Source organism: Triturus cristatus, chromosome 11 (genome assembly GCF_964204655.1).
Source record: "Triturus cristatus chromosome 11, aTriCri1.1, whole genome shotgun sequence".
NCBI lineage: Eukaryota > Metazoa > Chordata > Amphibia > Caudata > Salamandridae > Triturus > Triturus cristatus.
This window is the reverse complement of record NC_140594.1, coordinates 1,107,604,926-1,107,632,437: the sequence shown is the minus strand read 5'-3', so window position 1 is coordinate 1,107,632,437 and position 27,512 is coordinate 1,107,604,926. Positions and strand designations below refer to the sequence as shown.

The 27,512-nt window shown below is 48.6% G+C and overlaps 1 protein-coding gene across 13 annotated transcripts in view; it reads left to right on the top strand.

Moving 5' to 3' along the window:
* Window positions 1-27,512, top strand: part of LOC146786091 (eukaryotic translation initiation factor 4 gamma 1-like) — a 1,219,153-nt gene that overhangs the window by 987,896 nt on the left and 203,745 nt on the right. For all 13 annotated transcript variants that reach the window (XM_085635575.1, XM_085635572.1, XM_085635570.1 and 10 more), the window contains 3 exons: window positions 6,053-6,168; window positions 6,292-6,464; window positions 18,434-18,559. In XM_085635575.1, the coding sequence (XP_085491701.1) occupies window positions 6,053-6,168; window positions 6,292-6,464; window positions 18,434-18,559 (415 nt within the window). The remainder of the gene's footprint in view (window positions 1-6,052; window positions 6,169-6,291; window positions 6,465-18,433; window positions 18,560-27,512) is intronic.

Here is a 27,512-nt window from a genome sequence, read left to right as displayed (position 1 = left end):
CGCTAAGAGTCCACCTAGCGGCGATTGTGGCCTACACACGAGGTGAGACGGGAGAAAGTTTCTTTACGTCACGAGTAGTAAAGAGATTCCTGGAGGGGGCAGAAACGATAGCGCCATCAGAGGATTCCGCCGCCGGCATGGAACCTCAACATAGTCCTGACGGAACTTATGAAGGTGCCCTTTGAGCCCATCCACAAGGCCTCACTACAAATGCTGACAATGAAAACAGCCTTTCTGGTAGCAATAACCTCGCTGCGCAGAGTGAGCGAACTGCAAGCTTTAACGCTGCAAGAGCCCTTCATCCAAATACACAAGGACCGAGTCGTAATGAGGACTGACCCACACTTCACTACCCTAGTTTTGTATTTCTGTTGCCATCTGATTTGCTTTCCCCTGTTTTTATTATAGGACGCCCTCACCTGCATTTAAATTGTAGAATCACCGCTGTTTAGCGGGTCCGGTCCCAGTGGAGAAACGTCATTGGGGGGATTTGGCCGCCATTTTGGAGTGGTGTTGTGGACGTTTGGAGCCGCCATTTTGAGCGGTCTAGCGCTCTCCTACACACGCGGGCAGACTACTTAAGCCAGCGCGCAGCGGTTACGCGCAGCGGGAGTGCCTTCCCTGTGCCTGAGTCGTGCCAGAGTCCTGCCCGTCTGCGCTCGTCCGCGCCGAGTCAGTGCTGAGGCCGGGTCTCGCCGCCCGAACTCCTATAGAGCTCCACGATCTGCTTTCAGAATGTATTCCCGTAACGAGCTGTTCAATCCTCGCGAGGTGTGGCCTGTATTCTTACTCCGCTACACCCCCTTTCCGGCCCTTTTCAGTGCCCTGAGTGTGCTTTTCAACTTTTCTCCCCTGTGTATCTGTATTGATAGATCAACCATCTTAGGATGTCATGACAGGTTTGCTCCTCCGCTTGCTAAGTCTCAGGTCCCTCATGTTTTTAAGGTTTGTCACCTCAATGTGAGGTCGTTGGTTAAACATCACCTAGACGTTTACAACCTACTTACGGAGGAAGCTCCTGATATTCTTTTTATGTCAGAGACCTGGCTGCATGAGGAAGCTTTGGCAGCAGTCAATTTGGCTCTCCCCTCTGAGTATGTGATTTATACTTTTAATCGTAACTCGAGAGGTGGTGGCATTGCGGCTGCGGTAAAATCCTGCTACTCATGTATATGGAAGGCTCTTGACATTGCTGGCTGCGAAAGTGCCCAATTTCGCATCTCGGTTAGCCCTCACTTTACTTTTTCAGGGCTGCTCATTTATCGACCTCCGGGCCCAGATGCTGCCTTTAGGTTAGCTCTTCCTGAAGCTGTAAGTGCATTAGCCTTAGGGGCTGCCAACTTCAGTATCATTGGCGACTTAAACCTCCATTTTGATGCTCCCCTCTCTCCCGCGGTCAGCAGTACTATCGCCGATTTGGAGGCTCTCCAGCTATTTCAGCTGGTCACTCATCGCACCCATGTTGGTGGGCACATTTTGGACCCCTTTTTCACCAACCTTTCCTTTGCTAAAGTACTACCTCCCAGACCTATAGCCTGGACCGATCACTATCTTATAGAGTTACATCTCATAATTGGAAATTCTCTCCATAGAGCAAGTGTACCCGTGTCCTTTAGACGCCCATGGAAAAAATTGAAGCTTGCCGATTTTCATCGGCTTCTTAGTTTAAACTTTCCAGGTCCTTTTTCGGATGTGGAGTCGGGCTATGACCTTTTTTGCAGCTGGCTGACTGGAGCCTTAGACTGTTTGATCCCAATTGCTGAGAGTAAATGTCGCCGTGCTGAACCTAGTCCATAGTATGATGACTCGCTTCGCCTTTTAAGAAAATCCTGCAAACAAGCGGAAAGGGCTTGGCGTAAGTCATATCTGCTTGCTAGGAAAAAGCTATATCTAGCTAGGACCAAGACATATCATAGAGCGGTATGTCAAGCTAGGGCCGCTTATTACTCTCACGAATTTAACATCAGCACCAATCCTACCAAACTAATATTTAAGGTGCTCAAGGATCTTACTGCCAGTAGAGCTCCAGTCGCCGAGATCCGCTCTGCCTCGCACTGTGAGAACTTGGCCGCCTGCTTTGTAGAAAAGGTGGAAGCTATCTATCGCTCTTTCTCGGGCCCATCCCCATCTCCAGAGAAATTGGAAGCTGGCCCGTTGACTTCTATGTCCTTGTGCTCTTTCCCTGAGCTCTCTATGGAAGAATTTAATAGAATTGTGATGAAAGTCAAATCAGGCTCGCCAACTGACCCTCTCCGACCTGCCCAATTTAGAGAATCTGCGTCGCTTTGTCTCTCTCCTTTACGCGACCTTGTCAACCTATCTTTGGTGTCCGGCTCAGTCCCTGGCAGCTGGAAACAAGCCCAGGTGATGCCTATCTTAAAAAAACCTGCCCTGGATCCTTTAAAATTAGAGAACTACCGTCCCATATCTCTTCTTCCGTGGGTGGCAAAACTGACTGAGGCCCACGTCAATGCTATCTTATCCAATCATCTCCATTCGGCGAATATCTTAGATCCCTCACAGAATGGATTTCGATCTGGCCATAGCACTGAGACGGCGTTGCTTTCAATGGTCGATCATCTACGAACTTTGGTTGATTCAGGTCAAACGGCGGCACTGGTGCTTTTAGATCTCAGTGCCGCGTTCGACACCGTCTTCCACGCTATTTTACTGAAGCGTTTGGTGGAGGCTGGTGTCGACAATATGGCACTTAAATGGTTTCGATCATTTCTATCTGGTCGTACATTTAAGGTTGTCACTCCTCCTTTTCAATCTAAACCTTACCCTATTGCTCATGGCGTTCCACAGGGTTCGGCTCTCAGCCCTACTCTTTTCAATCTCTATGTGCAGCCGCTGGCTGCTGTCGCCAAGCGCTGGAACCTTACTATGGTGTCCTATGCTGACGACACGCAGCTGGCGGTTGCTATAAGTGAGGCCTCCGACCTTGAGGCTGCTAAGTTCCGTGAGGGCATCAGCTCAGTGGCCCGCTGGATGACAGATCACTGCCTACAATTGAATGCTAAAAAAACTGAGGTTCTTATTGTCGGCAGTCAATGTCACCTTTGGGGTGACCATTGGTGGCCGTCTGAGCTTGGTCCAACCCCTCTTCCTGTCACCGAGGTAAAAAACCTAGGGGTCTGGTTGGACTCAAAACTTAGTTTTGTCTCTCACACTAAGAAAACTGCTGCCATTTGCTTTGGGACTCTTCGTAGACTTAGACCTATTTTTTAATTCTTTGATGCCCCTACCAGACAGCTTATCGTACAAGCCACAATATTGTCTAGGTTGGATTACGCTACTTCTCTGCTGCTGGGAGCCAACTTGGCCGAAATTTCAAGATTTCAGCGTGTTCAAAACGCTGCCGCCAGGGTTCTGGCCGGCTTGCCGAAATTTTGTTCGGCCAAAAAAACTATCCATAAACTCCATTGGCTCCCTGTTGCTCAGAGGATCCAGTTTAAATCTGTCTTTCATTTAAAATTTTGAAGCATTCTTCCCCTCAGATTCTGGAGCATTTTATTTCACCATACATACCAGTGCGGTCCCTTAGATCCTCAGGGCTCCACTTGGTCACAGTCCCGCGTTTTAAGAGGGCTAGAGCCGACGGCCGCTCTTTTAGAGTCCTCGCTGCTAAGTTATGGAACTCCCTTCCGGTTCATATCCGTGCTATTGAGGAACTGACAGTCTTTAGGAAGGCCATTAAAACCTTCCTTTTTCCCTCGGACTTCTAGAGTAGCTGTGTCCTCCTGGTACTGTTTTGTTGTCCGGTTCTTTGTCTATCATAGCGCCGGGACGCCCCTTTGCTGGGGCAGCTGTGCGCTCTACAAGTCCTGATAACATAACATAACTTCATGCCTAAGGTCGTGTCCGCTTTCCATATGAACCAAACTATACAAATACCTAGTTTTTTGCAAAACCCAGTCACAAGCGCAGAGAGGGCACTACACACTCTAGACGCTAGAAGAGCGGTGATGCACTACATCGAAAGAACAAAGAAGCACAGGAAAAGCAAGCAGTTTTTTGTGTTCTTCGCAACCAGCTTCCTGGGTAGACCAGTAACAAAAAGCACCATCGTGCGATGGATCGCACTAACAATAATATTCTGCCACAAACAGGCAGGGCAAGAGCTAACGGAGGGGGCACAGGCCCACTCCACAAGAAAGAAGGGAGCGACGATTGCCTTTCTGGCAAACACACCCATTCAAGACTTATGCCTGGCGGCAACATGGGCTTCAGTGCATACGTTCACTAAGCACTACTGCGCGGATATACAAATGAACAAGGAAGCACAAGTAGGGCAAAAGGTGCTTCAACATATATTCAACGACCAACGCTCATCTTCCACCCAGCCGCCACAAAGTTGATAAACCGCTACAAAGCCTATGCACAGCATAGTGAATCCAGAAAGATTCATGCTGCAAAACGAATAGTTGCTTACCTGTCGGTGTAGTTTTGCAGCTTGAAGATCTTTCTGGATTCACTAGCGAACCCACCCACCTCCGCCAGAAAGATGAAGCAGGAGAGGAAGATGGAAGGAGCGAGAGTAAAAGAACGAAAGAATCCTGAAAGTGGATACATTGAAAAAGGAAAATACTATAGAACACCTAGGTGGGATGTCAACGCCCACCTGGGCTACAAAAAAAAAAAAAGACTACGATTCCGGACCCAACCACCAGACCGCGGAATAATGCACAGCATAGTGAATCCAGAAAGATCTTCAAGCTGCAAAACTACACCGACCGGTAAGAAACTATTTGTTAACAGTTCCCCCTAGAGCACACTATACGCAAACTGGGGGCTCCTATGGCATTCTTAGGAAATATACCCATAGATGACATATGCAAAGCTGCAATATGGTCTACACCTCACACATTCACAAAACACTATTGTGTAGATGTGTTAGCAAGACAAGCCAGAGTGGGCCAGGCAGTTTTATGTACACTATATCGGACCTCTGCAACAGATCAGGTTAGCCACTGCTTTGGGAGATGATTGCTATATAGTCTATGCATAGAAAATGATCTACAGCTCATATGCCTTGAACGGAAAATGCTACTTACCCAGTATGCATCTGTTTTTGGTGTATAGAGCTGTAGTTGTATGCGCCCACCCATCTCCCTGGGTATCTGTACCTGTTGCATTACTATCTTACTTAGATGCATGCATTCATGGACAACTCATTGTACTACTCCTATTATCTCCATTATCACCTTCTGCGTGAAACAATCTAACAATGGAGTCCATGTGCACGATCACCGTAAGGAGGAGTCACCTACCTTGTGACTGGAAAGACTTCTTTGAAGAAAAGCAAAGTGCAAACAGCCGGACCCAACAATAGATGGCGATCTATGCATAGCATATGACTCTACAGCTCTATACACCAAGAACAGATGCATACTGGGTAAATAGCATTTTCCTTTTCATTGAAGCATTTCAATCTGCCGCCTGTGTCACTTGCTGGTATGCAGCAGTTTTTGCAAGAGTTTCTGGATGTAGTTGAGAGGCAGTAAGGAGTACCCCGGTCAGTTGGCACCAAAAATTCTCATAGTAACTGTACCCAAATCTAGAAGTAATTTAAAAAAAATTGCTGTCTCTGATCTGCTGCTTGGAGCAGCTGCATTCTATCCTTCTCCAGCAATGGATCTTTCCTGCATATTGAATGCATTGCCTCCATTATTGTAGGTTTAACACTTCTCTAAGGATGTAACTAAGAAAACTTTTTTATTAAGAGGCTTGTGGTGCTGTGCTCCACTTGACTGATAAGCAAGATAGTTATTAAAAGAAAAGTAGGAAACCTGCACCTCCTTGTCCCCTGAGGACACTTGGAAGTCTGAAGAAATACTGTTTAGCCTCAATTCTGCCACCAGGTAAGGACATTGTAGTATTTTTACTAGACATTTGTGTTCAACAAGGTTTTCATAGATGCACTCTTGTGTGATCGTGGTATCGAGTTAAGCAAAAAAAAAGTGCACTCCTTTTGGAAGCTTTCTTTCAGTGATATTGTCTGAGAAATGTACATGTTGAGGTACTTGACTTGAATTGGTCTTCTACACAGTGAAGCGAGAACCTGCACCTTCCCCAGTTCCTTCCAAGCCATCCATGTCGGAAGATGAACTTGAGAAAAAATCTAAGGCCATTATCGAGGAGTATCTGCACCTCAATGACATGAAGGTGAGCTGGCAGAAGTGGGAATGAGGCGTCTTTGTTTTTTGAGGAAGGGTACCAATGATTGCCTTGTCAGATCTTGCAATTATAAACCTAATACGGAGTGCTGTCTACTTGTTCTTCCTGTAGGAAGCCCTGCAGTGTGTCCAGGAGTTGAATTCACCCACGCTACTTTTCATTTTTGTGCGAAATGGCATAGAGTCTACTCTAGAGAGAAGCAACATTGCTCGGGAGCGCATTGGTTTGCTGCTCTACCAACTAGTGAAGGCTGGCAACATGTCGAAAGAACAGTACTATAAAGGGTGAGCCGCTGGAGATCTGTTAGCCTCGGTTTTGTATGTGTCTGGAATGGTTGCAATTAATCAAAATGTACAGGTATGTAGTGTGAGAAAGTGGCTCTGTATATACTGTTCCCTAATAGGTACAGGGTGTACAGAGTCCACAGTCCCCCAGAGGCTGATAGAGGTCAAAGTTAGGTATGACCTTACTCTCAAAAGTGGTAGCTTGGTCGAGCAGTAAGGCAGTACCAGAGGACAGTGTAAAGCATTTATTGTACACACTCAGTCAGCAAATGGTTTCACACACTCAATAACTGAACTCTAGGCCAATGATTTGTATATATAAAATATATGCTTGTTTTATTTTTAGAACCACAAGGGGGTACAAATATACTTTCTCAGAATGAGAGGTTGAATATAAATACTTTTGTTTCAAGCAATAAATTTGTGTAAACAGTCACAGTTGGTTGCAATAAACAATCCTATTTCCTAAACATAACAATGCATTGAGCTCAATGGTAAGTTCAGGTTATTTGTAATAAATTACTTTTCAGATTACTTTTGGAATTCCAGGTCTGGATCCTAGAACCAGCCTGGGGTCAGTATTCAGAATCAAGTGAAGAAAGTCGACTTAATAACTGTAATGATTTTTAGATAATATTTAGCTATTTCAAAAGTTAGCACTTAGAAAATATTTCACAGAAAACATTCAATGGATCTCTATGGCAAGAAATTCAAATTGCAGGTAGAGTACTTTATCGTTACTTTAGTAATCCAGGACTGGGTGCCTAGACCCAGGACTGGGGTCCTTATCAAAAGCAGGTAAGTAATTTCGTTTGCAGAAATGGTACGATTTTAAAAGAATATTTCAAATTTGCAAAAGTAGACACTTAGAAGAAATTTCACAGAAAAGCAGGCAATGGTTTCCTATGGGAGAAAAATGAGTTAGAAGTAAGTATAGTTGTGAACACTTTTCAGAGTCAGGGCTGGGCACCAAGATCCAGCACTGGAAGCTCACCTAGGAGCAGGTGAGTAAATTCGTTTTTGTCACTTGGCTGATTTTTGGTGAATTTTTGCAGTTTTGAAAAGTTCACACTTAGAAGATTTTTGAAGAAAAAGCCAGTCAATGTTACCCTATGAGGAAAATGAAGTTAGCGGTTTAAGGGTAAGTGCTCGACTGGTAGTGTTGAAATTCCGGGCATGGACTCAGGGGTCCCCCAGTGTCAGGTAGGTACAGTTGGTTCACCCTCAGCGGTTTCAGGACGGCCGGGTGCAGAGAGAATTGGGCCCAATGTTATCCTATGAGGGATAGGGGGGCCTTGGTTGGTGGCTGCTGTCTGGCAAGCCACGCGGCTGTGGGAGCTGGGCTCCTGGTCACTTACTCAGGGCAAGTGGGGAAGTAGGTTAGAGTAGAGAGGGCACTGCCAGGGCCACTCGGGCGGCTGGGTGCAGGGTGCTTTTGAGCCTTAGGGCGCTCAATGGAAATCAATGGGAATGTTCCGGTTTGGAAAGAGGCTGCAGGCTCGGGGACGAGGAGGTTTCAGGTGCCACCACCACTTCGAGAGGTAAGTTGGGTAGTTGTAGGTTAGGTGGGTACCCCAGGATTGGGCACAGGGGGTCGCAGGGCGCCGGGTGCAGGGGTGCCTTTTGACGTCGGGAATCTTACCCTCTGGTTGATCGCGGCTGGGGTGGCACTTGGTTCTGAGGCTGCAGGCTTCTTCCGGGATGTCGAGGGGGGTCCTTGGGTGCCGGACTCTGGGTCACAGTCGCCGTGGGGTCGTCCTCTGGGTCTTTGTCCACTCCGGCACTGGCCAGGCTTGGCTGGTGCAGAGTGTGTTGGGTCCGCGGTCCCGGGCTGGTGCCAGGGATAGCAAGTAGGTTTCTTGAGTAGAGCCTCTACTCGTGGGAGTCCCAGGGGCTTAGAGCTAAAAGGTAGCCAGGTCCTCCGGGGTTGGTGAGGTTGCTGGCCACGTGGGAGGCCGCGCTGGTGCAGGTTCGAGAGTCGACAGGCCGGTAGGGCTGGGGCCAAAGCAGTTGGTGTCTTCTTCTCTTTTTAGCAGCTGCAGGGCAGGTCTTTGTTCTTCTTGCTCTTCTTGTCGTTTTTCTATCTGGAATCTGAGGAAGGAAGGTTCAGGGGGCCCCTAAATACTAGATTTAGGGGCGTTACAGGTAGGTGAAGGCCAGGGACCAATGGGTCCTTGTCCTGGGGTGGGTACACCCCCTATCCTGCCTCTCTCCTGTGGGAGGGGGGCAGTAGCCTAATCCTGATAGGGTAGGGCCTCCCATCTTCAAGATGGCGAGAGCCCGGAGATGTGCTTCACCTCGCCTCCCCCACCTGAGGGGTGGGGTGGGCAGGCTGGCACATCCCCTGTCCTTGTATGGGGTTTCCGGCCAAGCTTCCCGCCAGAGTGGGGGGTTGCAGTGGCCTGGGGAAACTCCAACTGGCGGCATGCCTTTGAAGCTTCCCTTTGCTCATCCTGGGGGAGGAGATTTCTCACCTCACCCAGGATGTGCATTGTTGCAGGCCCGGGAGAGCAGGGGCTCTCCCACCCAGGGGTCCAGCAACGTGTCTGCTGTGTGGCAGCCTGGGCAGCCTCAGAGCAGACGTGGATTGCAAGTTAGCTGTAAGGGGGCATCTTCTAAGATGCCCTCTGGGGTGCTTAGTACATCAAATCCTACACTGGCATCAGTGTGGGTTCAATGTGCTGAGAAGTTTGATACCAAACTTCCCAGGCTTCAGTGTTGCCAATATGGTGCTGTGGAGCTCGTGTTTGACAAGCTCTCAGCACCATGTATTCTTAAATGACAGCACTGCACTTACAGTGCCCAGGAATGGACCCGGGTACTGTAGGGGCACAGGGCTCCTGCTCCTGTGCCCACACCATAGGCGTAATGCACCCAGCTAGAGGGGTGGCTGACATATGCCTTGGCAGTGTAGGTGATGGGCATGGTACACAGTGATGTGTGCCATGTCGACTCTTTGTTTGGTCCTGCACCCAGACACTCAGCCTGCAAGGGCAGTGTGTGTGTGTAAGGGTACAGGGCCTCTGAGGGTGGCACAATGAGTGCTGCAGCCCTTAGAGGCCTTCCCTGGTCACAAGGCCCTGGGTACCTAGGGTACCATTTACTAGGGGCTGACATGTGGCTAGGGTTTGCCAATTTGGAGTTTGTGTGGTTTAAGGAAGGAACATAGGCCCTGGGCACCTGATTGGCAGGAACCCAGGGTACACTCAATCGAAGTACATTCAGCAATTTAGCAAAAAGTGGGGGCATACCATGCAAGAAAGATGGCACTTTCTCACACAACCCCCCCCCAAACGAAAGGTGATGAGACTAACCTTGTCCTATGGAGTCTTCATTGTCTAAGTGGAAGAACCTGGAAAGTCCATCTGCATTGGCATGGGTAGTCCCTGGTCTGTGTTCCACTTCAAAGTCCATTCCCTGTAGGGAGATGGACCACCTCAGTAGTTTTGGATTTTCCCCTTTCATCTGCATTAGCCATCTGAGAGGTCTGTGGTCAGTTTGAACTAGGAAGTGAGTGCCAAACAAGTATGGCCTCAGCTTCTTCAGGGACCAAACCACAGCAAAGGCCTCCCTCTCAATGGCACTCCAACGCTGCTCTCTAGGGAGTAGTCTTCTGCTTATAAAAGCAACAGGTTGGTCTTGGCCTTCATCATTGGTCTGGGATAGGACCGCTCCTATCCCTAGCTCAGAGGCATCAGTCTGCACTATGAACTGCTTGGCATAATCAGGAGCTTTTAGAATTGGTGCTGAGCACATTGCTTCTTTTAGGGTGTCAAAAGCCTTTTGACAACTAACTGTCCAGTTAACTTTCTTGGGCATTTTCTTGGAGGTGAGTTCTGTGAGGGGGGTCACAATGGACCCATACCCCTTCACAAACCTCCTGTAGTACCCAGTCAAGCCAAGGAATGCCCTGACTTGGGTCTGGGTTGTTGGAGCTATCCAGTCCATGATGGCCTGGATTTTGGGTTGTAAGGGCTGTACCTGGCCTCCACCTACAAGGTGGCCCAAGTACACCACAGTGCCCTGCCCTATCTGGCATTTGGATGCTTTGATAGTGAGACCTGCACTCTGCAGAGCCTCTAAAACCTTCCCAAGGTGGATCAGGTGATCCTGCCAGGTGGAGCTAAAGACAGCAATATCATCAAGATAAGCTGCACTAAAGGACTCCAACCCAGCCAGGACATGGTTCACCAACCTCTGGAAGGTGGCAGGGGCATTCTTTAACCCAAAGGGCATCACAGTAAACTGATAATGCCCATCAGGGGTGGAGAATGCTGTCTTTTCTTTTGCTCCTGGGGTCATGCCAATCTGCCAGTACCCTGCAGTTAAGTCAAAGGTACTGAGAAATTTGGCAGCCCCCAATTTGTCTATCAGTTCATCTGCTCTTGGGATAGGGTGAGCATCTGTCTTGGTGACAGAGTTGAGCCCTCTATAGTCCACACAGAACCTCATCTCTCTCTTTTCACCCTGTTGATGAGGTTTGGGGACCAGAACTACTGGGCTAGCCCAGGGGCTCTCTGAAGGCTCAATGACCCCTAACTCCAGCATCTTGCTGACCTCAGCTTTGATGCTTTCCTTGACTTGATCTGACTGTCGATAGATTTTGTTCTTGACAGGTGCACTGTCACCAGTGTCCACATCATGGGTACACCAGCTTGTCAGACCAGGGGTCAGGGAAAAGAGGCTAGCATATTGTTGCAAGACTTGCTTGCAGTCAGTCTGTTGTTGGGCAGAGAGGGTGTCTGAGAAAATCACACCATCTACTGACCCATCTTTTGGGCTGTAGGATAGGAGGTCAGGGAGTGGCTCACTCTCTGCTTCCTGTTCTTCATCAGTCACCATCAGCATGGTGATGTCAGCCCTATCATTGTAGAGTTTAAGGCGGTTCACATGGATGACCCTTTTGGGTGTCCTGCTAGTGCCCAGGTCAACTAGATAGGTGACCTCACTCTTTCTCTCTAGGATAGGGTAAGGGCCACTCCATTTGTCTTGGAGAGCCCTTGGTGCCACTGGCTCCAAAACCCACACCTGTTGCCCTGGTTGAAATTCAACCAGTGCAGCTTTTTGGTCATACCAGTGCTTCTGGAGCTCCTGGCTGGCCTCAAGGTTCTTGGATGCTTTTTCCATATACTCAGCCATTCTGGACCTTAGGCCAAGCACATAGTCCACTATGTCCTGTTTGGGTTCTTGAAGAGGCCTCTCCCAGCCCTCCTTTACAAGACACAGTGGTCCCCTTACAGGATGACCAAACAGAAGTTCAAAGGGTGAGAAACCTACTCCCTTCTGTGGCACTTCCCTGTAGGCGAAAAGCAAGCATGGTAATAGGACATCCCACCTCCTTTTGAGTTTCTCAGGGAGTCCCATGATCATACCTTTCAATGTCTTGTTGAACCTCTCAACAAGGCCATTGGTTTGTGGGTGGTAGGGTGTAGTAAACTTGTACTGCACTCCACACTCTTTCCACATGTGTGTCAGGTAAGCAGACATGAAGTTGGAACCTCTGTCTGAAACCACCTCCTTAGGAAAACCCACCCTGGTGAAGACACCCAGGAGGGCCTTGGCTACTGCAGGAGCTGTAGTAGTCCTAAGTGGAATTGCTTCAGGGTACCTAGTAGCATGATCCACTACTACTAGAATGAATTTGTTCCCTGAGGCTGTGGGAGGTTCGAGTGGACCCACAATGTCCACACCTACCCTTTCAAAGGGGACCCCCACCACTGGTAGTGGAATGAGGGGGGCCTTTGGGTGGCCACCTGTCTTGCCACTGGCCTGACAGGTAACACAGGAGCTGACAAACTCCTTCACCTTTTGGTGCATCTGGGGCCAGTAAAAGTGACTCACTAACCTTTCCCAAGTTTTGGATTGCCCCAGATGTCCAGCTAGGGGGATGTCATGAGCCAAAGTTAGGAGGAACTCCCTGTACTTCTGCGGCACTACCACCCTCCTGGTGGCTCCAGGAGTGGGGTCTCTTGCCTCAGCATACAGTAATCCCTCTTCCCAATAAGCTCTATGGGTACCACTGACATCTCCCCTGGCTTCTGAAGCAGCTTGTTGTCTCAGGCTTTCAAGAGTGGGACAGTCTTGCTGACCCTGGCACAGCTCTTCCCTAGAGGGTCCCCCTGGGCCCAAGAGTTCAACCTGGTAAGGGTCAAGCTCCATGGACTCAGTTCCCTCAGAGGTATCTACATCCTCTCCAGGGGGAGAGGGGTTCTGAGTGTTTGGCTGTACAGAAGCTGGTCCCCCAGTCTTCTTGCCCTTCCTCTTGGTTGGTTGGGCCATTATTCCAGGCTCCAAACCTACTTTTTCACCCTTCCTCTTGCTCTGTGCTCTGGTTTGCACACACACCAATTCAGGGATGCCCAGCATGGCTGCATGGGCCTTTAACTCAACCTCAGCCCAGGCTGAGGTTTCCAGATCATTTCCAAGCAGACATGCAGCTGGCAACTTTGGAGAGACCACTACCTGTTTCAGGCCAGTAACCCCCCCCCAGCCTAATGTTACCATGGCCATGGGATGACTAGTGGTGACACTGTCAGCGTTGGTGACTGGGTAAGACTTCCCAATCACGTATTGCTCAGGGGAAACCAGTGTGTCTTTCACCATAGTGACACTGGCACCTGTATCCCTCAGAGCTTCTACCCTAGTTCCATTCACCCAGGGGTACTGTAAGTATTTCTTCAAGTTGGGGGGCCACACAGCCACAGTGGCAAACTCCACTTCTCCCAAGGAGACTAAACTTGCTTCAGTGTGTTCCCAGATTTGCTCAGGGTACACCTCTGATCCCATTTGTATACTTGCTGTCCCAGGAGTGGCTGTACTGGGTGCCTTAGGGGCTTTGTTTTGGGGGCAAGATACAGTTAGGTGTCCCTGCTTCTTACAGGTATTACAAAAGGCCTTTAAGGGATCAAAGTTCTTCCCCCTATATGGTTGGGGCACATAGGGAGTAGTTTGGGTCCCACCCACCTGAACAGGTTTTTGGGGCCCTTTGGAAGACTCAGACTTTTTATCTTGGGGATTCTCACCACCTTTCCCCTGGGGAGGTTTTGTGACCACCTTCTTTTGGTCACCCCCAGTGGTTGTCTTGGTCACCCTAGTCTTGACCCAGTGGTCCGCCTTCTTTCCCAATTCTTGGGGAGAAATTAGACCTAGGTCTACCAAATGCTGATGCAACTTTTCATTTGTGCAGTTACTCAAAATATGTTCCTTCATGAATAAATTGTACAATCCAGTAAAATCCTGCACACCATGTCCAGCTAACCAACCATCCAGTGTCTTCACTGAGAAATCTACAAAATCAATCCAGGACTGGGTCTGGGTTTTGTGAGCCCCCCTGAATCTAATTCTATACTCCTCAGTGGTGAATCCAAATCCCTCAATCAGAGCTTTCTTCATGAGGTCATAGGATCCTGCTTCTGGCCCAGAGAGAGTCAGAAGCCTGTCCCTGCAGTTACCAGAGAACAGTTCCCACAGGAGTGCCCCCCAGAGAGGTTTCTTTACTTTCCTGAGATCACAAGCCCTCTCAAAGGCTGTGAACCATTTGGTGATATCATCACCTTCCTCAAATTTAGGGACAATCCCTTTGGGGATTTTAAGGTCAGAAGTTTCCTCCCTATCCTTGTTTTTATTATTGCTGCCACCATTGATGGGTGCTAAACCCATCTCTCTCCTTTCCTTTTCTAGAGCCAGGAGCCTGGACTCTAGATCTATTCTTTTGGCCAGCCTCACAAGGCTGTCCTCTTCACTGGGGGGTCCCCCAGTGTTGTCTCTGGGACCAGAGCCACCTGTGTGGTCTCTAGGTGCCCAGATGCTATGTCTTGAGTTGGAGGGTATGGGTGCCATCTCCTCCCTAGGGAATAGTATGGGGAGGTTGCTGTCCTCCTCCCCTGTTTCCCTTTCCTCATCTGACTGGCCATCACCATGTTCAGATGGGTGGTCTTTAGCATACTCAGCCAGGAGCTCCTGGAGCCCTTGTTTGGATGGATGCTGACCCATTTGTAAATTTTTGAGTTTACCTAAGGACCTCAATTCCTTGAAAGACAAGTGTAAGTAAGGTGTGAGGTCGAGCTCCTCCACCAGGTCCATGTTATTATTATCACTAATAGCTGGGTTTGTTTGAGACATTCTAACCTGACAGTTCTAACCCTCTACCCTGACTATAGTGACTTTTATTTTTCTAAAATTCTAATGGGACTTAAGCAAGGCCCTAGCAAGACTTTTAGTAATTTTGGAAAAACCAATCAGAATTCTAAAGGCAATTTTTAAGAGTTCTGTCGTGTGATCAGATGGTAACCAAGTAGTCCAACAAATGCAAGTTTGTATCCCACCGCTGATCCACCAATGTGAGAAAGTGGCTCTGTATATACTGTTCCCTAATAGGTACAGGGTGTACAGAGTCCACAGTCCCCCAGAGGCTGATAGAGGTCAAAGTTAGGTATGACCTTACTCTCAAAAGTGGTAGCTTGGTCGAGCAGTAAGGCAGTACCAGAGGACAGTGTAAAGCATTTATTGTACACACTCAGTCAGCAAATGGTTTCACACACTCAATAACTGAACTCTAGGCCAATGATTTGTATATATAAAATATATGCTTGTTTTATTTTTAGAACCACAAGGGGGTACAAATATACTTTCTCAGAATGAGAGGTTGAATATAAATACTTTTGTTTCAAGCAATAAATTTGTGTAAACAGTCACAGTTGGTTGCAATAAACAATCCTATTTCCTAAACATAACAATGCATTGAGCTCAATGGTAAGTTCAGGTTATTTGTAATAAATTACTTTTCAGATTACTTTTGGAATTCCAGGTCTGGATCCTAGAACCAGCCTGGGGTCAGTATTCAGAATCAAGTGAAGAAAGTCGACTTAATAACTGTAATGATTTTTAGATAATATTTAGCTATTTCAAAAGTTAGCACTTAGAAAATATTTCACAGAAAACATTCAATGGATCTCTATGGCAAGAAATTCAAATTGCAGGTAGAGTACTTTATCGTTACTTTAGTAATCCAGGACTGGGTGCCTAGACCCAGGACTGGGGTCCTTATCAAAAGCAGGTAAGTAATTTCGTTTGCAGAAATGGTACGATTTTAAAAGAATATTTCAAATTTGCAAAAGTAGACACTTAGAAGAAATTTCACAGAAAAGCAGGCAATGGTTTCCTATGGGAGAAAAATGAGTTAGAAGTAAGTATAGTTGTGAACACTTTTCAGAGTCAGGGCTGGGCACCAAGATCCAGCACTGGAAGCTCACCTAGGAGCAGGTGAGTAAATTCGTTTTTGTCACTTGGCTGATTTTTGGTGAATTTTTGCAGTTTTGAAAAGTTCACACTTAGAAGATTTTTGAAGAAAAAGCCAGTCAATGTTACCCTATGAGGAAAATGAAGTTAGCGGTTTAAGGGTAAGTGCTCGACTGGTAGTGTTGAAATTCCGGGCATGGACTCAGGGGTCCCCCAGTGTCAGGTAGGTACAGTTGGTTCACCCTCAGCGGTTTCAGGACGGCCGGGTGCAGAGAGAATTGGGCCCAATGTTATCCTATGAGGGATAGGGGGGCCTTGGTTGGTGGCTGCTGTCTGGCAAGCCACGCGGCTGTGGGAGCTGGGCTCCTGGTCACTTACTCAGGGCAAGTGGGGAAGTAGGTTAGAGTAGAGAGGGCACTGCCAGGGCCACTCGGGCGGCTGGGTGCAGGGTGCTTTTGAGCCTTAGGGCGCTCAATGGAAATCAATGGGAATGTTCCGGTTTGGAAAGAGGCTGCAGGCTCGGGGACGAGGAGGTTTCAGGTGCCACCACCACTTCGAGAGGTAAGTTGGGTAGTTGTAGGTTAGGTGGGTACCCCAGGATTGGGCACAGGGGGTCGCAGGGCGCCGGGTGCAGGGGTGCCTTTTGACGTCGGGAATCTTACCCTCTGGTTGATCGCGGCTGGGGTGGCACTTGGTTCTGAGGCTGCAGGCTTCTTCCGGGATGTCGAGGGGGGTCCTTGGGTGCCGGACTCTGGGTCACAGTCGCCGTGGGGTCGTCCTCTGGGTCTTTGTCCACTCCGGCACTGGCCAGGCTTGGCTGGTGCAGAGTGTGTTGGGTCCGCGGTCCCGGGCTGGTGCCAGGGATAGCAAGTAGGTTTCTTGAGTAGAGCCTCTACTCGTGGGAGTCCCAGGGGCTTAGAGCTAAAAGGTAGCCAGGTCCTCCGGGGTTGGTGAGGTTGCTGGCCACGTGGGAGGCCGCGCTGGTGCAGGTTCGAGAGTCGACAGGCCGGTAGGGCTGGGGCCAAAGCAGTTGGTGTCTTCTTCTCTTTTTAGCAGCTGCAGGGCAGGTCTTTGTTCTTCTTGCTCTTCTTGTCGTTTTTCTATCTGGAATCTGAGGAAGGAAGGTTCAGGGGGCCCCTAAATACTAGATTTAGGGGCGTTACAGGTAGGTGAAGGCCAGGGACCAATGGGTCCTTGTCCTGGGGTGGGTACACCCCCTATCCTGCCTCTCTCCTGTGGGAGGGGGGCAGTAGCCTAATCCTGATAGGGTAGGGCCTCCCATCTTCAAGATGGCGAGAGCCCGGAGATGTGCTTCACCTCGCCTCCCCCACCTGAGGGGTGGGGTGGGCAGGCTGGCACATCCCCTGTCCTTGTATGGGGTTTCCGGCCAAGCTTCCCGCCAGAGTGGGGGGTTGCAGTGGCCTGGGGAAACTCCAACTGGCGGCATGCCTTTGAAGCTTCCCTTTGCTCATCCTGGGGGAGGAGATTTCTCACCTCACCCAGGATGTGCATTGTTGCAGGCCCGGGAGAGCAGGGGCTCTCCCACCCAGGGGTCCAGCAACGTGTCTGCTGTGTGGCAGCCTGGGCAGCCTCAGAGCAGACGTGGATTGCAAGTTAGCTGTAAGGGGGCATCTTCTAAGATGCCCTCTGGGGTGCTTAGTACATCAAATCCTACACTGGCATCAGTGTGGGTTCAATGTGCTGAGAAGTTTGATACCAAACTTCCCAGGCTTCAGTGTTGCCAATATGGTGCTGTGGAGCTCGTGTTTGACAAGCTCTCAGCACCATGTATTCTTAAATGACAGCACTGCACTTACAGTGCCCAGGAATGGACCCGGGTACTGTAGGGGCACAGGGCTCCTGCTCCTGTGCCCACACCATAGGCGTAATGCACCCAGCTAGAGGGGTGGCTGACATATGCCTTGGCAGTGTAGGTGATGGGCATGGTACACAGTGATGTGTGCCATGTCGACTCTTTGTTTGGTCCTGCACCCAGACACTCAGCCTGCAAGGGCAGTGTGTGTGTGTAAGGGTACAGGGCCTCTGAGGGTGGCACAATGAGTGCTGCAGCCCTTAGAGGCCTTCCCTGGTCACAAGGCCCTGGGTACCTAGGGTACCATTTACTAGGGGCTGACATGTGGCTAGGGTTTGCCAATTTGGAGTTTGTGTGGTTTAAGGAAGGAACATAGGCCCTGGGCACCTGATTGGCAGGAACCCAGGGTACACTCAATCGAAGTACATTCAGCAATTTAGCAAAAAGTGGGGGCATACCATGCAAGAAAGATGGCACTTTCTCACATGTAGCATAAGGCTTTTGATGGTGTTAGAAAGTGTGCTATGGTCTGGGGTTAAATGGTTATACCATTAGTTTAATACAACCAGGGAATACATGTCCTGAATGCCCTTGCTCTTCATGGAATCTGGTAGTTAGAACAGTGAAATAACAGATTTCACTTTCTATGAAGCATCCACACCCTAGTTTGGAACCTATGCTCAACAGTACAACAGTGGCCCTTGTTTCCTGCCAGTCAGCAATTGCCCTGAACACTTGGTATGGTTGATAGTCCCATGACATGCAGGATCCCAACCGCTTATAAGGCAGGCAGCAAAAAAATTCTCTAATGAAAGCAATAAAATATCGGTGTAAAAGCAACAAAAAATTTTTTTTTAAATACTTTTGGGAAGTGTATCCTATATTTTGTTCTAACAGCACATTTGAAATGTATCCACAGACTCCTGGAGATCCTTGAAATTGGGGAAGATATGGAGATTGACATCCCCCATATATGGCAGTATCTGGCTGAGATCATAACACCCATACTTCTCGAGGGAGGAATCCCCATGGCAGAAGTCTTTAGGTAGGGTGAACATTGTTTGCTTTTTCAATGGTTTTGGTGTTGACTAATATTTCTGGAGATAGTTATGCTAGGATGTCCACTAGAGGAGTTGCTCCTTTGGCACTGGCTGGGATCCCTTCCACCACAAACCATACCAGCTTCTTTTTGCTATTCATTTCATATCTGAATGTCAAATAGAATCAATCATCTGGGCTCTGCTGTTTCAGAATTTCCTAAAGCAGTTTATGATTTTTGTAGACTACTTCAGCTTCCGGTCCTCATCTAATACAGTTTGCGCAACCCATAGTAATATAATGGCAGTGCATCAGAGAAAGATCATCCACCAAGTCCCACCAAATCTGCAGTTAGTAGCCTGGCTTCTGCAGCTGTTTAATTTTATCACCTGCACCTTCCAGAGAAGCATATAACAACCATTAGAGGTGCTATGAGATGTCCTGCCTCAAAATTATTGCTGTACCTTAATTGTAATTGGTTTGGACTGAGTCTAAAGAAAGTTCTTTTTGCAGGTTAACCCTACTTTTTCCCCCCCATTTTGACTACTAGGTACTGCTGTAATGGCTCTGAAATACTCTGAGCCCTGTTTAACATGACTTACTGCATGTGGTCTGACCCTTAAAATGGTGCATGTTTAATTGACTTGTTCCCAGTTGGTATGGCCTAACTTGTTAACTGATGTACACGGGGCTTGTCCTGCAGACCGCTTTCTGCCCTCCTAGGGAGACATACTCATGACTCACTTGAAAGGACACCATAGAGGCCTGCATGGGAGAGGTGTTACCTCTCTCCTGCAGGAAGCCACATGGGTGTTAACCCAAAAGACAAGCTTCAAAGGCGAAGCCTCCTTTGAAGGGCAAATGAGGAAACACCGGGGAGGGGCGATCTAATATGACACAGGCTGGCACTGGGGACAGAGAAGCCAGTTATAAAACAGTTTTCCGCAGGGGGATGTAGCCCCTTGGTAGCCACACCCAAGGCTGGGTTTGAGAAGTTTGACCACCAAGAGAGGGCCTAGCTGTCCTGACAGTGGGCAGAATGGTGCATCTGGGGATAGCCAGATGCCACACTGTTCAAGGCATGTGTGGCTGTAGATACTCTTGCTTTGCATAAGTCCGCCATCTAGTGTTGGGCTCGGATGATTACAAGTTGTTTTTCTTCTAAGTCAGTAACCACGCACATTGGCATCGACTCCATCTTTAGATTTTATTTTTCCACCGACTGGTTCGAATGTACTCCCTCTAACTCCGGTTCAAGAGTGTCATTTTGACCTCTGTTCTGTTAGCTGGTTATCTACATTCTATGATCTGGTAGTTTATACTATATCTGGAATATCTTTGACGGGTTGGGATTGAAAGATAACCTCTCGGCCTACGGGCCATGCCTGACTCAATCGTTTTCACTCTGTCAGCTCACTAAAACAATGAGCTGCTAATGGACCAAATTCCATTTCTAGCCGCATTGCCACTCCAAATACCCCCATACAGATCTCCAATCTGTCTGTAACCTAAACCTCTCCCCCGAGCATAAAAAAGATACTTGTGAAGCATGTAAATAGTTCTGGTTGAATAAAACTTAGTGTGCGCCGTCTCGAAATGCAGCACAGAAACACCCGACATGCCAGATATCTTCGGTCTGCACGATCAATATGAGAAGGCATCTGCAGACCAAGATGGACCTGTTCTCCAGTTCCAAATCCGATTAGGAACAAGACTCTGAAATGATAGAATCCTTCCAAGAATGTCAGATCGCGAGTACCTCTGCACCTGATCTGAAACAGAAAAGGCCACTTTCTACCGAAAAACTTGCTCACAGGCCGCCTCTGCATAAAAGCCATGACTTGTGCAGAAAATAATCTGTTCGAGGCATATGAGCTGCAGATCACACACTGAGGATAAGATCGCCATCTGGTGTTGGGCTCGGATGATTGCAGGTTGTTGTTGTCTTCGGAGAAGTCTTTGGTCACGAGGTTGGTGACTCCTCCCCTGGACAACAGTGCGCATGGGCATCCACTCCATCGGCAGATTGTTTTTTTCCGCCATTGGGTTCGGATGAACTTTTTTCCGCTCCAGCAGAAAACTTCCAGCAATCAATTTAACTCTTTAATCTTCATTTCATCGACGTCGACATCAACTCGGACCGGTTCCGGAAGCGGCTGATGGACAGGACACCCTTCAAAAAATGCCCCCAGTGTGGAGCGAAGTTCCCCCACAGTGACCACCACGAGGTTTGCAACCTCTGCCTGTCGCCGGAACACAACGAGTCCACCTGTCCAGCTTGTTCCGCTTTCCGTTCGAAGAAGACCCTCCGGGACCGAAGAGCTCGACGCCATATTATGGCCAAACCAGCTCCAGAACCGGAGGACATCTTTGCTCAAGATGTTCCCGAAGACTACACCGAAGATCTCGAGATCGTGTCCGAAGCCGACGATTCCGATGACCTCATCACTCCAGGGCAGCGTGTGAGTACCACCCCCCCTGCCCCATCCAAAAAAGCATTGGTCAAGACTCCGCCAGTTGGGCCCAGTCGCGACCGGAAATCCTCTTCAGAAGCCCCGCCCTCGGGCCCGGCTCCGAAGACAACTAAGCCTGTGGGTGGCTCGGGCTCGAGCAAACCTCACCTAATTGTGCCTTTAACACCCTCGGCACCCAAACACCCATTGTCGGCACCGAAACAGGCTCCAAGACCGAAATCTCCTTCGGCACAGAAACGTTCCTCGGCACCGAAGTCTCCACCGGCACCGAAACGTTCTTCAACATCGATGCCTGAAAGTCCATCGGCACCGAAACCTCAGTCGGCACCGAAACCTCAGTCGGCACCGAAACCTCAGTCGGCACCGAAACCTCAGTCGGCACCGAAACCTCAGTCGGCACCGAAACCTCAGTCGGCACCGAAACCTCAGTCGGCACCGAAACCTCAGTCGGCACCGAAACCTCAGTCGGCACCGAAACCTCAGTCGGCACCGAAACCTCAGTCGGCACCGAAACCTCAGTCGGCACCGAAAAATCAGTCGACGCCGAAAAATCAGTCGACGCCGAAAAAATCATCGGAGCCGAAAACTGCGTCCCCGCCGAAACAAGCTCATAAAGACCCGAAGCGGACGTCACAGACACCACCTTCGGAGCCAGATGATCTTTTTCGACCAGATCCTACTCAGAAGCGGATCTATATCAATCCTAAAACGGGACATGTGACTGCCATCCCATATAAAAAGCGGAAGCTGGACACTACACCTCCCCCAGCTCCCATACGGAAAAAGGACTGTGCTACTTCACCACTTCGTCCTTCCTCTCCTGTTTTACCTCCTAACCCGTCCCCCCCTCCTCCTCCTCATTCTCCTTTACCTTTACCTTTACCTTTACCATCTCCCTATCATTCACCTCCTCCACAGGATGATAATGATGACTTAGGGGGAGGGGCGGACCCTGATTTATTTGATGATCCTGTTGACCCAAACGACCCTTTTACGTTCCCAGACCCAGCACCCATGGATGACTGGTCTTATCCTATACCTGACATGCCTGACCCCACTACCTACCCTTCCAAGCCCTCCCCTCCTGATGACCACCTAGGGTACGGCCAACTTATAAATAGGGCAGCAACATTCCACGGCGTTACTATGCACACAGACGCCATTGAAGAGGACTTCCTCCTTGATACCTTTGAGCAGTCACAAAAGACTGTTCACATACTGCCCATGATCAAAGGGGTCATAAAGCATGCTACTGAAGTCTTTAAGGACCCTGTTCGAGCTAGGGTTCTCAACCCACGCATCGAAAAAAAGTACCGACCAGCCCCGCAAGACCCTGCATACATTAAGGCCCAGCTCCCTTTAGACTCCCTAGTCGTATCAAATGCCAGGAAGCGCGCTAACTCACAGACAACTGGAGAAACGCCTCCCCCAGACAAGGAGTCTAAGCTTTTAGAAGCCTCGGGCAAACGGGTCGCCGCGCAGGCGGCTAACCATTGGCGTATTGCGAATACCCAGGCCCTGTTAGCCAGGTATGATAGAGCGCATTATGACCAACTTGAGGACCTTATGCAACATCTGCCTGAACCTTTTAAGTCCCAGGCCTCTGACCTCATCCAAGAAGGCAAATTAATATCTAATGCCTCCATTAAATGCGCCTTAGATGCAGCAGACACTGCTTCTAGAGCGGTCAATACTGGCGTCTTACTCAGACGACATGCCTGGCTCCGTATTTCCGGTTTTAAACCGGAGGTTCAAACCGCAATTCTAGCTCAACCTTTCAACCAAGAGCAGCTATTTGGCCCTGCAGTGGATACTGCATTAGAAAAAATGAAAAAGGATAATGAAACTGCCAAGTCTATGGGAGCACTGCAGTCTCATCAAAACCGGGGTTCCTTTCGTCGCTCCTTTTATAGAGGAGGCTCCAAAAACACATCAACTGAGACCACGTCCACCTTTAAAAATTCAGGACAAACATCCCCTAACAGAGGTTACTTCCGGGGAGGTTATAGGGGAAACAATAACAAAGGTCGAGGACGGGGCAACAACAACAACACCCGCACCTCACCAGCCACCAAACAGTGACTTGCCACCACTCCCCCCAGACCATTCCACTCCGGTCGGGGGGCGACTCCAACAATTCCTGCCTGTCTGGACTTCCATCACCACAGACAGGTGGGTAAGACAAATTATCCAGTCTGGCTACTGCCTCGAACTCATACAATCCCCCCCAAACATACCGCCCAAACAACGTCCAATGTCCTCGCATCATCTCTCTCTCCTCAAACAAGAAGTTCAATCCCTGTTACAAAAACATGCGATAGAACCAGTCCCCCTTCAACATCAGGGAAAAGGGGTATATTCTCTATACTTCCTCATTCCCAAAAAGGACAAAACACTAAGGCCCATACTGGATCTCAGACTACTAAACCAGTATATACATTCGGATCATTTTCACATGACCACTCTCCAACAAGTCCTCCCACTTTTACAACAGGGAGACTTCCTCGCCACATTGGACCTCAAGGACGCATACTTTCACATCCCTATGCATCCCGCTCACAGAAAATATCTACGATTTGTGGTAGATGGGCAACACTATCAATTTACAGTTCTCCCATTCGGAGTAACAACAGCACCCAGAGTGTTCACCAAGTGCCTAGCAGTCGTGGCAGCGCATCTCAGAAGACAACAGATCCATGTCTTCCCCTATCTGGACGATTGGCTCATAAAAGCCAATACATACCAAAAATGCGTTCTCCACACTCATCGCACGATTCAAACTCTCCACGATTTGGGATTCACTATCAACTACCCCAAATCCCACCTACAACCTTCCCACTTACATCAGTATCTAGGAGCAACCATAGATACATCCAAAGCCATTGCCTATCCCAGCACAGCCAGGATAGCCAGTATACAAAATCTCATCTCTCAATTTCAAACTCATCCATCTCTTCCAGCAAGAGTGTTCATGCAGCTCCTAGGCATGATGGCGTCGTGCATCTCCATAGTCCCACACGCACGACTTCAAATGCGTCCCTTACAAGAATGCTTAGCACAACAGTGGAACCAAGCTCACGGACAACTTACCGATCTGGTGTTGGTGGACAGTCGCTCACTTCGATCACTGAAATGGTGGAACACCATCAACCTGTCCAAAGGGAGACCGTTCTTAGAGCCTCTTCCACAAGTTGTGCTAACTACAGACGCATCTCTCACGGGGTGGGGAGCCCACCTCCTTCACCATACCACTCAGGGCAGATGGACCAGTCAACAAAAACTGCTCCACATCAACCACCTGGAACTCTTAGCAGTGTTCCTAGCACTAAAATCCTTTCAAATTCACCTAAAGAACAAAACTGTCCTCATAAGCACAGACAACATGACGACAATGTATTATATACAGAAACAGGGAGGGACACACTCTCTCCAACTGTCCCAACTGGCACAGCAAATCTGGAGATGGGCAATTCCCCAAAACATCTACCTGTTAGCAGAACATCTCCCAGGGATCCACAACCAAGTGGCCGACCTCCTAAGTCGCCACACACAACAGATCCACGAATGGGAACTACACCCCAAGGTTCTACTCCCCTTCTTCCAAAAGTGGGGACAACCAGACATAGACCTGTTCGCCACTCCCGAAAACACAAAATGCCCAACCTTCGCCGCCAGGTTTCCACACCCACAGTCGAAGGGCAATGCCCTATGGATGAACTGGTCAGGCAGATTTGCGTACGCCTTTCCGCCTCTCCCACTAATTCCATTTGTGGTACGCAAACTGAAACAACAGTCACTAACACTAATACTAGTGGCTCCCACTTGGGCACGTCAACCGTGGTTCACCACACTTCTGGAACTATCTTTAGTTCCACATCAAAAGCTACGCCTCTCCCCGTATCTGTTAACCCAGAACCATGGAGAAATCAGACACCCAGATCCTCAAACACTGAACCTAGCGATCTGGCTCCTGAGGTCTTAGAGTTCGGTTACCTCAATCTCCCTCCAGACTGTATGAATATCATAAAAGAAGCCAGACGCCCTACTACTAGAGCGTGTTATGCCGCTAAATGGAAACGATTTGCCATCTACTGCGCTAATAATGACATACATCCATTGGATGCTTCCATCCAAAACATCATTTGCTATCTACTACACTTGCAAAGATGCAATCTAGCGTATTCCTCTATACGATTACACCTAGCAGCCTTGGCAGCCTACTTGCAAAATAGGCAACACCTGTCCCTTTTTAAGGTACCAGCCATCAAAGCGTTTATGGAAGGTCTCAAAAGGATTCTTCCCCCAAGATTGCCACCTGCCCCAGTGTGGAATCTCAATGTGGTTCTAACAAGACTCATGGGCCCCCCATTTGAACCTATGCACAAATGTGAATTGCAATTCCTAACATGGAAGGTAGCCTTCCTTATCGCAATCACTTCCCTGCGCAGAGTAAGTGAAATACAAGCCCTTACACTTGAAGAACCTTTCTTACAACTACACCGTAACAAAGTGGTTCTTAGGACAAACCCTAAATTTCTTCCAAAAGTGATTTCCCCTTTCCACCTTAACCAATCAGTAGAACTACCGGTCTTTTTCCCAAATCCAGACTCGGTAGCTGAAAGGGCCCTACATACCTTAGATGTTAAAAGAGCATTGCTTTATTACATCGACAGAACAAAACCTTTTCGAAAGACAAAACAACTCTTTGTTGCTTTCGCGCCACCACACAAAGGCAACCCGATCTCCAAATCAGGAATAGCCAGGTGGATAGTTAAATGCATCCAAATATGCTACCTCAAGGCTAAACGTACACTCACAGTTCCCCCTAGGGCGCACTCCACGCGTAAAATAGGGGCTTCTATGGCCTTCTTAGGCAATATTCCCTTAGAAGACATTTGCAAGGCAGCCACATGGTCTACCACGCATACCTTCACTAAACACTATTGTGTTGACGTGCAGGCCAAACAACAGGCCTCCGTGGGCCAGGCTGTCCTAAAAACTTTATTTCAAACTGCTGCAACGGATACAGGCGACCACCGCTAAGGGGAGCACTGCTGTATAATCTATCCTCAGTGTGTGATCTGCAGCTCATATGCCTCGAACGGAATATGCTACTTACCAGTATGCATCTGTTCTTGGCATGTAGAGCTGCAGAGTCACACACGCCCGCCCGCCTCCCCGGGACCTGTATCTGTTCCAGCATCCGTCTTACTTAGACATTACACATGGACATCCTTTCTTTCTTTTCTATATACTCCATCTTTTCCCATCATGGCGAAAAACAATCTGCCGATGGAGTGGATGCCCATGCGCACTGTTGTCCAGGGGAGGAGTCACCAACCTCGTGACCAAAGACTTCTCCGAAGACAACAACAACCTGCAATCATCCGAGCCCAACACCAGATGGCGATCTTATCCTCAGTGTGTGACTCTGCAGCTCTACATGCCAAGAACAGATGCATACTGGTAAGTAGCATATTCCTTCTAACCTACGCCCTTCAGGCTTGGCACCGAAAGAACAGATTTCAGTAGGAGCCTCCACCGCCAAATCTAACAAAAGTGTCTTTGGACCAAAACAAACTGTTTGAGGCATGTGAGCTGTAGATCACATGCTTTGCATGCTCCTGCCATCTAGTGTTGGATCCGGATGTTTGCAAGTTGTTGTTTTTTTTCCCGAAGAAGCCTTTCCAGTCACAAGGTAAGGTGACTCCTCCTTTCCGTGTTAGTGTGCATGGGCTCCATTGTTAGATTGTTTTTTCCACCATTGAGTTCGGACTTGTATTGCTACACTCCGGTTCGAAACAGTTTGTCGGGTTCCCCTCGGTGCGCAATCCACTCTACCCACGTCTGTATTGTTTCGTATGCATATCTCTTCTCTGCTGTTGGAAAACGAGAAAGCATCTGTGAGGCCTGCACAAATAACATGACTCCATTTGTCCTTCACTGGGAACCAAACACCCAATTGTAGCGCCTGACTCTGAGGGTAGCGTTGCAGAGCTTTCTGAGGCTTACTCAAGGGAGGTGGTGTGGGCTAGTAATTGCCATTTGCAGGTGCTCAAAAATAACACTCAATAATTGATTGTCCAATCTGTACTTTGCTTTATAAAAGTAAGAGTACATTTATTAAACACACGCACTAAATACTATGCACCAATTTACAAATATACATAAGTTGTACTTTGTGACATTGTATAACATCACCCCTCCCACAGGGGGAATGGGGTCTAGTACCACCACTCCTATGTATGCACATCATCTTGCCCCCAATGCAGTTAATTGAACATGACCTGGAGCGAGGGCACTGCGCACTGGCACCATCCCAGTGGCGACCCACCCCATTATCTCAACAAGCATTTAAAATAGGTAACCCTTTCTTGGTGACACACAACCCTGACAGAGCATTTTCTACTGACCATGAAGTATACACCTCTACATCTTAAGGTCTAGCAGTCTGGGTTCTTCACCTAGGCGCAGCAGCAAGAACAC